Source organism: Lichtheimia ornata (assembly GCF_029851405.1).
Source record: "Lichtheimia ornata isolate CBS 291.66 chromosome Unknown scaffold00063, whole genome shotgun sequence".
Classification (NCBI taxonomy): domain Eukaryota; kingdom Fungi; phylum Mucoromycota; class Mucoromycetes; order Mucorales; family Lichtheimiaceae; genus Lichtheimia; species Lichtheimia ornata.
This window is the reverse complement of record NW_026695383.1, coordinates 71,981-84,060: the sequence shown is the minus strand read 5'-3', so window position 1 is coordinate 84,060 and position 12,080 is coordinate 71,981. Positions and strand designations below refer to the sequence as shown.

Sequence of the window (12,080 nt, the reverse complement as noted above, 5' to 3'; positions counted from 1 at the left end):
CTGTAACGAATGCTAAAACTTCAAATGAAAAACGTCTCATTTCGCCCAATTTGAGCAAACCAATCGCTTTGTGATAGCAACTTGATGTCATTCTTTAATGATGATGGGTATTGTCAGCTGTCCTAATTTGGTAATCCTGGATTTATGCATGGACAATCACCACACGTAAGCTCGCCAGACATCTTCCTATTAGTGAAAGTGGTCCCGAACTCATCACTTTTTCCTCCCCTCGTCGTGGTTAATTGAAGTTCACACATCCAGGCACGTAAATGAAAAGGATGTTGTCACGTATCATCGTCTCTTTCCTCCTATCTATCTCCTTTGGTTGCCTACAATGTCAACACCCAAATCTATGTACGTATCGTTGTAAGCTGATGCCCTGATCCTTGTGCATAAAGTTGCCAATGTAATGCGCCCTTGGGAGAGGTAAACCTAACCCTATAGCTATTTTCGAATCTACCCATATAAATACATGCCACATTCTTTGTTGGATCTAGGCCCCTGCCATAATTGCAGCGGCTTGTTGGTGTACCTGACCTTAGGGGATTGAAATCAACATGGTGGTACACGATTAAGAAAACCATGTAATACTGCATCTCAAGAGGTCCTGATCCATGAAAAGGCAAGCCATCTTTATTCTGTTGTAGTCAATCTGCCATACACCACGCTGAACAAGAATCATATTGCTCCCTTTACTTTTTTATGATTTCTTTTGTTTCGATTGGTATCTCAACAATGATCCACTTGGGCAAGAAGCCTCTATGTTGGCCACCATGTATGGATCTTTATGCATGACAGCATGCCGGTGGGGTGTAGCATCCATGTTACCTTGAAACCATCCATCTCTGATTATCGACGTGATCATCATCCAATTTCGGGCGAGGGGTAGATGACACACTTTTCAAGCGTCTCGTGATGACCCTTGTACCACAAAACGCGTTCATTTTGATAATGTACGGGGATGCCAACCTCGCCTCTTTTCTTCCACACTTGAAAACCACCCATGCATCTCAATGACAACGTGCTCCATTGTACACAACCCATTCTTTGACAATGCTCTGCTATTCAACAAACCTTCTTCAACATCCATGACAACCTGGTTGCCATGTTCCTTCTGGGTGACTACAGTATCATAGCAACCATCTGGAAACGGCGACTCTTACACGTGATCAAATCGCAAAGGTGACAACATACAATGCAAGAGGTATAGTTAGGGTGTACGTTTTATATTGAACAAGTAGTAATAGATAGGGTGTTGTTTAGGCAATCAATTGGATGGAGGCTACAATAATGGCAGCAGCTGTAACCGGTGACAGGAACAAGCGTCATGGCACCACTCTCATCATTGACGGCTTGAGCTGAAACCTTTTCTTCATCACTATCGCTGGAAGACGAGCCTGAAGGATTTTGCGATACGTTACCAGCATCAGAAGGAGCATTACCAGCAGCTGATAAGGAAGAAGAAGAAGAAGAAGAAGAAGGGTTGAATCATCACTATGGCAGTTGGAGGGGCGGATTTCTCTTCTGCCGCCATTGAAACTGAAAACAAGGGCTCGCTTGGTCGAGGTTGAGTACTTTATGCACTTTTCCTGTATTACCCAACCGTCTTGGATCTGCCATGTTGTCGTGATCCGACCATTGTCGCTGCTTATCGAACACGCATACCAGCATTAAGAGTAAGTTGACAACATGGGAAGTCACCTTTGCAATAATGGGGATGTATATTATCCGTACAAAGTGATTAATCCCGTTGATAGATTTCTTATCACTTGCCCTATTTTGGCAGAAGGATGTATCGACAACATTGCTCCCCATCACTTTATCAGCTCATGTATCGATTTATCAATGCATCATCCTCCCCAACAGACAACAATACCCACGCCCATCATGCACAATAAAAGGATGTTGTCGCCGCTCACCATTCTCCCACATCTCTCTTTTCTCTGCCATCCTATTTTGATTGCTTACAAGGTCAAATTTCCAAGGTTTGTATGTATCCCTTTTCTTGCAGGCTTTGTGAACAAATGCTGATCTTTGTAGCCTTTCATAGTGCTTTATTTTGTATCCTACTCTCATTACCGTTGTATTGCGATATTGTATTCTTGTAACGAGGTAAAGCCTGATCATGTTGCTTGATGACCCACTACTCATACACGCCGCCACCTTGTTACTTTCGATATAGCTATCTCTCCGTGAGGCATCTGTAAAAGTTGATTTCGGTCCCGTGGTCTACGTCTGGTGCTGAAATCGACAACATGGTGGATTGACATGGTGCAAAGAGCAGGGGAACCACCCCAACTCCCATGGTGGTGATTTGCGTAACGACTTCCTCCACATCAGGCGTAACTCATGCGCCACAACTCGGCCTCGGTATGGTAATAAGTGCGAGACATGATTATCAATATCAGATATTAACCTGTTCTCATGCTTAGAATGGGACGTTGTTGGAAGATGTTACGATCACATTGTATGTTTTTGGGACAGCGAGGGCAAGGGGTACAAACATTTGAAGGAGCGAATTCAAGATCTTGTCAATGCTGCCGGGGCTACAGTCGAGAGCAATCTGCCAACAGAGAACCCCACAAGCGATACCAACGTGGATGACACATTACAAGAGCCCGTCATTATCATCCCGATTCGCAAATTTATCAACTCTTATTGACGGGTTTCATCAAGCGAAAATCCGTTAAAGTGTGCTTTACAAACACAAGTCCGGTGAGTACACCTGAAGCAGGCATTCTTCCATGTATTAGTGTTATTCACCCTTGGTATACTTTTTGTAGGACATGAAAGATGATATCCTCAAACGAGCAAGCGCCAACGGATTACATATTGTGGTACACGAGAAAGTAATGAAGGATACGATACACATTGTTTCAATGGTGGATGCCGAAGGTATTGCCAGTCGCACCGAATCGCATGTATTGGAAATTACCCTCTCAAAACATGTGGTGTCTACACAATGTATGTATCAACAACCTTCTTATATGGATGAAAAGCTTATCTATCGGATGTAGGGCTCGAAGAGAGCATTACTCAGAAGACATTTACCAAGGAGAACAATTTCATGGTCACCGGTGATCATATTGCCGGCGCCACTGGTGCACCACAACGAGCTTTGGAGATGGTAAGAAGTGAGAGCGATGAACAATATTGGATACTTACGTATCCTCATGCTTAGAAGGGAAAGCTTTTGGAAGGATTGGGGATAATTCTTTCTTTGGAGAGGATGAATGAGGACAACTATGAGCCTGGACTCTACGTAAGTGATATCCTTCCTTGCCATGGATCGAACTGGCCTTGCGTGATTCGTGCAGTGATTTTTCAAGAACAAGGGATCCCCGGACGTTGCTCGTATGGCATTGAAGGGGAAGGGTATAAATCTTTGAAGGAGAAACTACAAGACCTATGCAATGCTGCGGGAGGCACAGTGGAGCGGAATTTACCAAAAACCCAGAATAAGACAAGTGATTCCAACTTCGACGAGAAGCAAGTAACCACGTTATCCGAACCAGTGTTTTTGATACCTACAACCGAACTTCGCAACACTTTATAAGGTCGTCGAGTCCACGAATTCCAAGTTCGTAAAGTAGAATGGTTATTTCAACATGTGTCTTCATGTCGCCGTCCCCAAGAGAGGGAAAAGCCCACTTAGTCATGTCATTGAATGTATCCCTCTTTGCAAATAAAACCGTCCACACAGCATCCATTTTACCCTGATACCATCCATCTCTGATTATCGACGTGATCATCATCCAATTTCGGGCGAGGGGTAGATGACACACTTTTCAAGCGTCTCGTGATGACCCTTGTACCACAAAACGCGTTCATTTTGATAATGTACGGGGATGCCAACCTCGCCTCTTTTCTTCCACACTTGAAAACCACCCATGCATCTCAATGACAACGTGCTCCATTGTACACAACCCATTCTTTGACAATGCTCTGCTATTCAACAAACCTTCTTCAACATCCATGACAACCTGGTTGCCATGTTCCTTTTGGACGAATACAGTATCATAGCAACCATGCTGGAAACGGCGACTCTTACACGTGATCAAATTGCAAAGTTGACAGCATACAATGCAAGAGGTATATTTAGGCTGTAGGTTTTATATTGAACAAGCAGTAATAGATAGAGTGTTGTTTAGGCAACCAATTGGATGGATGCTACAATAATGGCAGCAGCTGTACTGATGGCAGGAACAAGAGTCATGGCATCACTCTCATCATTGACGGCTTGAGTTGAAACCTTTTCTTCATCACTATCACTGGAAGATGAGCCTGAAGGATTTTGCGATACGTTACCAGCGTTGGAAGGAGCATTATCAGCAGCTGATGAGGAGGAAGGAGATGAAGGGAAGTCGTTAAATCACCGCCATGAGAGTTGGAGGGGTGGGTTCCCCTTCTGCCGCCGTTGAAATTAAAAAGTGGGCTCTCTTGGCCGAGGTTGAGTACTATATGTATTTTTCCTGATTGAGCAGTAATGGAAACCCGACCAAGAAAGAGAGAGATCAACAGCAGGATGGAAATGGAAGCATGCAGCGATCTCATGGCCCTTTTCAACCAACATATGGAATTTGCGATGATTATGGATGAAGGGATGCAATCAAGTGCAGTGATGGTGAATCATGGAATGTTGCTTTGGTTACTTGACGCGTCGTCAGCAGGGAAGATGGATCCTATCACTTGGATACGGCTAAGGATGATGATGGATTGGATGGAATTGACAAAAGGGCTTATCTCTTTGACGACTGGTGTTGTACAGCCATGGATGGATGAAGATGCTTATGACGGCAGCACCAAGAATGCAATGACACCATGGACCCTGTGGCCTCTATTTGATTCCACTCTTTGCTTATTCAATGTCCAATGTTGTTCCTTTATCGTATTTCTTGATAAACATACACACTACCATGTACTATTCTTTAGCTTTGTCATTGAATGAAAATTGGATCGAAGATAATATTTGGGGTATCATGCTATCAACTCGTATGGGCAAGATGTGGATCACTTGGTTTGTTTCTGGTTTGAGGGAGGGAATAGAAATAGAAGATCGAAAAGCGAGGTTGGATCATTTACATAGTCGTATCGCGATTCTTTTGTTCTTTTGCCACAACGTTTTATGATCTCACTATAGCTTTCTAGCACACATGCTGATGGTAGACGAAATGCAGTGGCGATTCTTTAACGGTTGTATTACAAAGATAACTAATTTGCGAATGATGGTGCCCAACATTTGCTTGTTACAGAGTATGGTATTCATTGGGAGCTTAATGCATCGTAGCCAAGAAAGGATGAGCTGTTATACAATATACCACAAGCACATGAACAAGCCATGCTTATCATCTATGACAGTCATCAGCTAACGCTATCCTATGTATCCTTATATAAAAACGAATCGTTCCATACGGCCATCATGGGCGGAACTTACTATGGGAAGGGAGGGGAAGGATCAATCATGCAATTCTCTTCCAATAGAATTCGACCCTTCAATCCTTGACCTTTGCAGGCTCAGTTACACAAGCAAGTCCTTCTGCATCTTTTGCTCTGTCAGGGCCTAGCTACTTCACGATGAACAAAGACCACTCTTCATATAGCATTACGCTTACAGCGGGGTAAAAACATAAAGTCAGTTGTATATCAAAAGTTTACAATGAAACGTGGGGTCTTTAATAGAACAAAGCTGCTCGGCGGGGTGAAAGCGATCTTGTGTCAAAGTATGAAGACCATCGTGGCCATTCCCAGATTTCGCCATGTCGCCACCAGCCAAAGTGGTTCGACCTCTTGAAATTATTTTTTGGCTGGTGGCGACATTGGGTGAATCTGGGAATGGCCACGATGGACTTCATACTTTGACACAAGATCGCTTTCACCCCACCGAGCAGCTTTGTTCTATTAAAGACCCCACGTTTGATTGTAAAATCTTGAGATATGACTGTCTTTATGTTTTCACTATCCTGTAAGCGTGATGCTATATGAGAGGTGGTCTTTGTTCATTGTGAAGCAGCTTGGCCCTGACAGAGCAAAAGATGCACAGGGACGGCTTTGTGTAACTCAGCTATTTTGCATGATTGGAAGGGTCAACGTATGATACTTTAGTAACATTCATGTATTGCAGCTAATAGCCACTTCCTCTCAATCCCAACTTTTGTTCATTGTAAAACAGTGAAATGATGCTCCTGCTCCAGCCGAGCATTTCCATCATTCAAGTTTCTTGATCCGGGCCGATTTGACTGAGCTACGCTGGAACAGCAAACATGTCAATTCTTGAAAGACAGACCCTGCGAATGTCTTCGTCTTTCAAACTTTTGGACGCTCCCATTCCAAATTTTCAAATGAAGCATGAAGTTTTTATTAGAAAAATGTTGATCAGCATGCTCGGAGCATCCTTCTGACCAATTTTCAAGTTGGAGGTGGGCAACTTCGGGGCGGTGGGCCGTCCGCTCTTTTGTTCCCCATATCCACCATTTGGGCCGCCCCGCATTTTAAATCTTCATAATGAAGTCTGCGACTTTTAAATGAATGAAGTTAATCAGCATGTTGCAGCGAACCTACCGACAAAGTTTCAAGTTCGAAATGGGGAATCCCAAGGTAATGCATACTATTTCCATAAATCATGAATCTGGCGCTGACATCCATTTCCGACTTACATAGTAAATCCCACGTTGCACCCTCCCATTCCAGTTTCTTATAATGAAACATGAGGTCTTTTTTCAATCAACGTGATCAGCATGTCCAAGAACATCTTGTGTAAAAGTTTCAGGTTCGAGAGGGGCAATCTCAATATCAAGGTTTGATGTACAGTGTTCATGCATATATACAAGAGGTGTCCGACAGCTCAGCCTACTTAAACTTCCACTCACAGCTTCTTCCCTCTTCCTCCCATTCTCAACTGTTGGCCCATATAAGTACAACTACCACCTGTCAACGATTGCCCTGCTTCAACCCATCATGCCAAGCATACGTTTGCCTTGATCCGATTGCCTTTGACCGAATGGCAAGTCCATGGCGTGCACACAGCCTTCTTGTCACTCTGCTGCTACAGCACACGTCTTCCTTGATACTACACTCTGTCTTACACATTCCTCTGCCACACCCAATCGAAGCAGCAGCTCCCATTAGCAAGGTCTCTACTCCATTGTCTCAAGCAGCCACTCTACTACAACACACACTCTTGCACGCTCCTCTGCCACGACCTAAACGTAACAGCAGCAGCTACTAGGAAGGCCTTTATATCATTGTGTCGAACAGCGTTCTTTGCATGCATCACGGCTTTGCAGTTTTGTCGACATGAACAGCAGATAGCCATTGTATGGAAGTCGCGTTATTTACGTACAGCAACTTGCTTTGATATATACGGATACCAATGGATGATCCATATCAGCTATCAAGTACGCCGCAATACAAGCAATTCTTCACCTGTATTACCAACAGCCTTGGAATTGGCCATATTCTCGTGATCCGATCATTCTCGCTGTTTATCGAACATGCATACCCAATATTAAGAGTAAGTTGACAACATGGTGGGGATGTGCATTATGCGTACACGTGATTAATTTCGTTGATAGATTTCTTATCACTTGCCCTATTTTGGCCGAAGGATGTATCGACAACATTGCTCCCCATCACTTTATCAGCTCATGTATCGATTTATCAATGCATCATCCTCCCCAACAGACAACAATACCCACGCCCATCATGCACAATAAAAGGATGTTGTCGCCCCTCACCATTCTCCCACATCTCTCTTTTCTCTACCATCCTCTTTTGATTGCTTACAAGGTCAAATTTCCAAGGTGTTGTACGTGTCCCATTTCTTGCAAGCTTTGTGAACAAGTGCTAATCTTTTGTGGTCTTTCATAGTGCCTTATTTTTGAGCTACTACTCTCGTTGTCGTTATATTGCGATATTGCATTCTTGTAACGAGGTAAAGCCTGATCATGTTGCTTGATGACCCACTACTCATACACGCTGCCACCTTGTTACTTTCGATATAGCTATCTCTCCGTGAGGCGTCTGCAAAAGTTGGTTTCGATGCCATGGTCTACGTCTGGTGCTGAAATTGACAACATGGTGGATTTGACATGGTGCAAAGAGCAGGGGAACCACCCCTCCAACTCCTACGGTGGTTATTTATGTAACAACTTCCCGCATATCAGGCGTAGCCAATGCACCCCAACTCGGCCTCAATATGGTAAGAAGTGCGATGCATGATTATCAATATCAGATATTAACCTGTTCTCATGCTTAGAACGGGACCCTTTTGGATGGAGTCACAATCATCTTATATGGTTTTTGGGAGAACATTGGGAAGGGCTACAAACAACGCAAGGGAAAAATACAAGATGTATGCAACGCTGACGGTGGTGTGGTCGTGTGTAATCTGCCAACAGAGAACCCGACAAGCAATACCAACCTGGATGACACATCACGCTAAGAGCGATTTTCACAACTCTTCTTAACGGATTCCACGAAGCGAAAATCCTTTAAGTCTGTTTCACGGACACAAGCCCGGTGAGTACACCTGAATCACATTCCAAGTGTTAGTGTTACTCGTATTCATGATGTATTTTCTTTAGGATGTCATTGAGGACCTCTGCACGCAAGCGGATAGCAATGGGCTTCGTATTTCCGTCCACAGCCAAGTTATGAAGGACACCATCGATATTATTTCTGCAATCGATGCCAAAGGTTTGGCAAGCCGAACCGAATCATACATGCTGGGTATTGCCCTCAAGAAAGTTGTTGTGTTTACTCAATGTATGTATATCAACAACCTTATATGGATGAAAAGCTTATCTATCGGATGTAGGGCTCGAAGAGAGCATTACTCAGGAGACCTTTGCCAAGGAGCATAATTTCATGGTCACCGGTGATCATATATCGGGAACAACAAATGCACCACAACGGGCTTTGGAGATGGTAAGAAGTGAGAGCGACGAACAATATTGTATACTTACGTATTCTCATGCTTAGAATGGGACGTTGTTGAAAGACATTGCAATCACATTGTACGGATTTTGGGAGAGCGAGGGGAAGGGGTATAAGCAAATGAAGGAGCGTGTTCAGGATGTGATCAATGCTGCCGGTGGCACAGTGGTGCGGCATCTACCCAAATCAGCCAACACAAGTGATACGAATCTGGGAGACATGCAACTCACGACATTAAAGGAACGTGTTCTCCTAATTCCAAAGGCAGATTTCATGAACACTCAATACGGTCGACAAATACAGAAATTCCAGGTTCGCAAGGTGGATTGGCTATTTGAGCATATCGGTACATATCGACGCCCCCAAGTAAAGCCCACCAACCCATGACCATTTACAATGATCTCTGCACAATGAAAAATCCCCTCGTCATCACAACCCGTTACGAGTATCACATTGTTATTGCATGAAAAATAAACATTATTAGGATATGGTGGTAATTGCTTGGATAGAGTACACAGAATGGGATAAAAACTTATATCTACATAAGCTTTAAGAATACCAAGGATGTTGCCGCTACAAAGGCCAAAACAGGGGTAACCTTGCTTGCTGAACTCTCGCTGTTCACAGATTGTGCACTTGTAACATCGTCATCAGCATTATTGTCATTTGATGATGAAGGTTGTGCATCATCGGAGCTGCTAGCTGTGGTGGACATGGAAGGAAGGTTTGACTGGGTGGACGAGAGAGGCAACGATGTGGTGATGGATGGCGATACTGACAAGGTCGATGAAGCCATTAGTGTTTGAGTCGTACCAGTATCACTAGAGCTTTTTGACGATCCACAAGAACCATTTGCAAAATTATCACCATCATCATCAATGGGCTTGTCGGTTGCAGCAGGGACACTAGTGGTTGGGTTGTTCTCACCACCACTACCACTACCAACAGTCGAAGGATGTAGCATCCATTTTACCTTGATACCATCCATCTTTGATTATCGATGTGATCATCATCCAATTTTAGTCGAGGGGTAGATGACACACTTTTTAAAGCGTCTCGTGATGATCCTTGTACCACAAAACGCGTTCATTTTGATAATGTACGGGGATGCCAACCTCGCCTCTTTTCTTCCACACTTGAAAACCACCCATGCATTTCAATGACAAGGTGCTCCATTGTACGCAACCCATTCTTTGACAATGCTCTGCTATTCAACAAACGTTCTTCAACATCCATGACAACCTGGTTGCCATGTTCCCTTTTGGGTGACTACAGTATCATAGCAACCAGTGTGGCGACCCTTACACGTGATCAAATCGCAAAGTTGACAACATACAATGCAAGAGGTATAAGAATTAGGTAGTATGTTTTATATTGAACAAGTAGTAATAGATAGGGTGTTGTTTAGGCAATCAATTGAATGGATGCTACAATAATGGCAGCAGCTGTACCGATGGCAGGAACAAGCGTCATGGCACCACTTTCATCATTGACGGCTTGAGCTGAAACCTTTTCTTCGTCACTATCACTGGAAGACGAGCCTGAAGGATTTTGGGATGCGTTACCAGCATCGGAAGGAGCATTATCAGCAGCCGATGAAGAAGAAGAAGAAGGAGCCGCTGACGAAGAAGGAGCTGCTGATGACGATGCTGATTCGGAAACGCCTGCTGATGATGGTGCTTCACCAGACGATGATGATGGCAATGATGAAGGTACTTCAGGAGAAGTAGAAGGCTCTTCAGGCGAAGAAGAAGGCTGTGGGGCAGATGTTGTTGTTGCAGGAGGTGGAGAAGGATTGTTATCACCACCACCAGTCGAAGGACCACTACCATCCATTGGACCACTGTAATCACCAGGGATAATGTGCCCACAGCCCTTTTCTGATATCCCTCTGTTGCAGTCTTTTTTACTGTGCTAAAAACGACGTTGTAAGGATCAAATTGTGAATTGGGATGAAAAAATGGATGACTTACACAGCAACGGAGACAATAGGTATTGCTTGAGGGTTCAATAAGGTTGACAAAATGCTTCCATCCACCAGCACACACGGCACCCTTTGGCATGACGATATCGTATTGGCCACCTTCATCATTTGGATCGAGATTCATCTTTACGGGATCGATTTGACCTGTCACTTGGATATAGTCGTCGGTGGCAACAAAATGAGCCGATTGGATAAAGCCATCAGCCAAAGTACCAGCTGCATCCGCATTAGGAGTTGAGCCCATACAAAAGACTTCGGCCTTGTATTCTGTACGAGCAATGTTGCGATCTTCTGAATCGGCTGGTGGCAAGAACGTACAAAAGTTGGTCGCGTCGACAAGTTCAAGCGTAATGGGAGCACCTCCTGCTGCAACACGTTGAAGCAATGCAGTGGCGGCAAGAGCAATGGTTAAAAAGGAACGCATTCGGTATACAAAGGAGTGTGGTAGGGGGGAGGTGAAAAAAAAGAGAGAGAGAGAAAAAGAAAATGGGATGTATGTGTCTTATTGTTATGAGATAGGGTCCCATTTTTATACGTCTATGGAGCGGATAAACTCCACCAGCAGTTTTAATGTTGTACATGGAAGCATTCGCTTTTTTCTTTCATCTCGAGTTGCACCTCCATTTGCGGGCAATTGTTCCTTGCTGTTGACGACTTTTGTTTCCAAAACTCGGTAAATCCCATGTCCTTTTTTGCCAAACCATCATTGTATTTTTAGAAATGGTTATACATTGTCCATTGTATCCCTTATCCATCACCATTTTGTACATCATCCAAAGTATACATATGCGTTTTTTTAAACTTTAATTGGATTCCGTTCAACCACCCCCTGCATTCCATCTCCACGTCAAAAGTCAATTGCGTGTGTGTGTCTCGGTGTACCTAATGTGTGTGCATGTGCCTAAGTATGAGATTGATAGAACAAAGGATCTACACGGGTCATGTTGAGCGAGGTCGCACATTTGTACTTTTTGCACTTGGCTATTCACGCCGTGTGAATCCAACGGAGTCTGTGCTCAACTATAGTAAGCTTCTTTTTTACCCATGCTAAACCCCGGTGCAGTGTAGTCTGCATGCACGCTGAAACAGACAATGTATGGCTTAATTCAATGAAAGGGACATAATTGCTTCCACGGTCATCAAGAATGACGGAGCATGATGC

The 12,080-nt window shown here is 43.9% G+C and overlaps 4 protein-coding genes across 4 annotated transcripts; 2 read left to right on the top strand and 2 right to left on the bottom strand.

Annotated features, from left to right (window-relative positions):
- Positions 1 to 2,349: 2,349 nt before the first annotated feature.
- O0I10_010015 (uncharacterized protein) lies at positions 2,350 to 3,556 on the top strand (the record flags this gene model as incomplete). The annotated part of the gene is made up of 6 exons (XM_058489998.1): positions 2,350 to 2,375; positions 2,485 to 2,620; positions 2,677 to 2,715; positions 2,784 to 2,964; positions 3,018 to 3,127; positions 3,182 to 3,556. 6 exons carry the CDS (start codon positions 2,350 to 2,352, stop codon positions 3,554 to 3,556), a joined length of 867 nt encoding a protein of 288 aa, XP_058339233.1.
- A 5,095-nt stretch (positions 3,557 to 8,651) lies between these two features.
- Positions 8,652 to 9,321, top strand: O0I10_010014 (uncharacterized protein; the record flags this gene model as incomplete). Its single annotated transcript, XM_058489997.1, has 3 exons — positions 8,652 to 8,763; positions 8,816 to 8,925; positions 8,980 to 9,321. The coding sequence occupies 3 exons, from the start codon at positions 8,652 to 8,654 to the stop codon at positions 9,319 to 9,321; spliced, it is 564 nt and encodes a 187-aa protein (XP_058339232.1).
- A 151-nt stretch (positions 9,322 to 9,472) lies between these two features.
- On the bottom strand, positions 9,473 to 9,922 carry O0I10_010013 (uncharacterized protein; the record flags this gene model as incomplete). Its single annotated transcript, XM_058489996.1, has 1 exon — positions 9,473 to 9,922. The coding sequence occupies one exon, from the start codon at positions 9,920 to 9,922 to the stop codon at positions 9,473 to 9,475; it is 450 nt and encodes a 149-aa protein (XP_058339231.1).
- A 416-nt stretch (positions 9,923 to 10,338) lies between these two features.
- Positions 10,339 to 11,342, bottom strand: O0I10_010012 (uncharacterized protein; the record flags this gene model as incomplete). The annotated part of the gene is made up of 2 exons (XM_058489995.1): positions 10,339 to 10,848; positions 10,908 to 11,342. The coding sequence occupies 2 exons, from the start codon at positions 11,340 to 11,342 to the stop codon at positions 10,339 to 10,341; spliced, it is 945 nt and encodes a 314-aa protein (XP_058339230.1).
- Between the last annotated feature and the right edge of the window lie 738 nt (positions 11,343 to 12,080).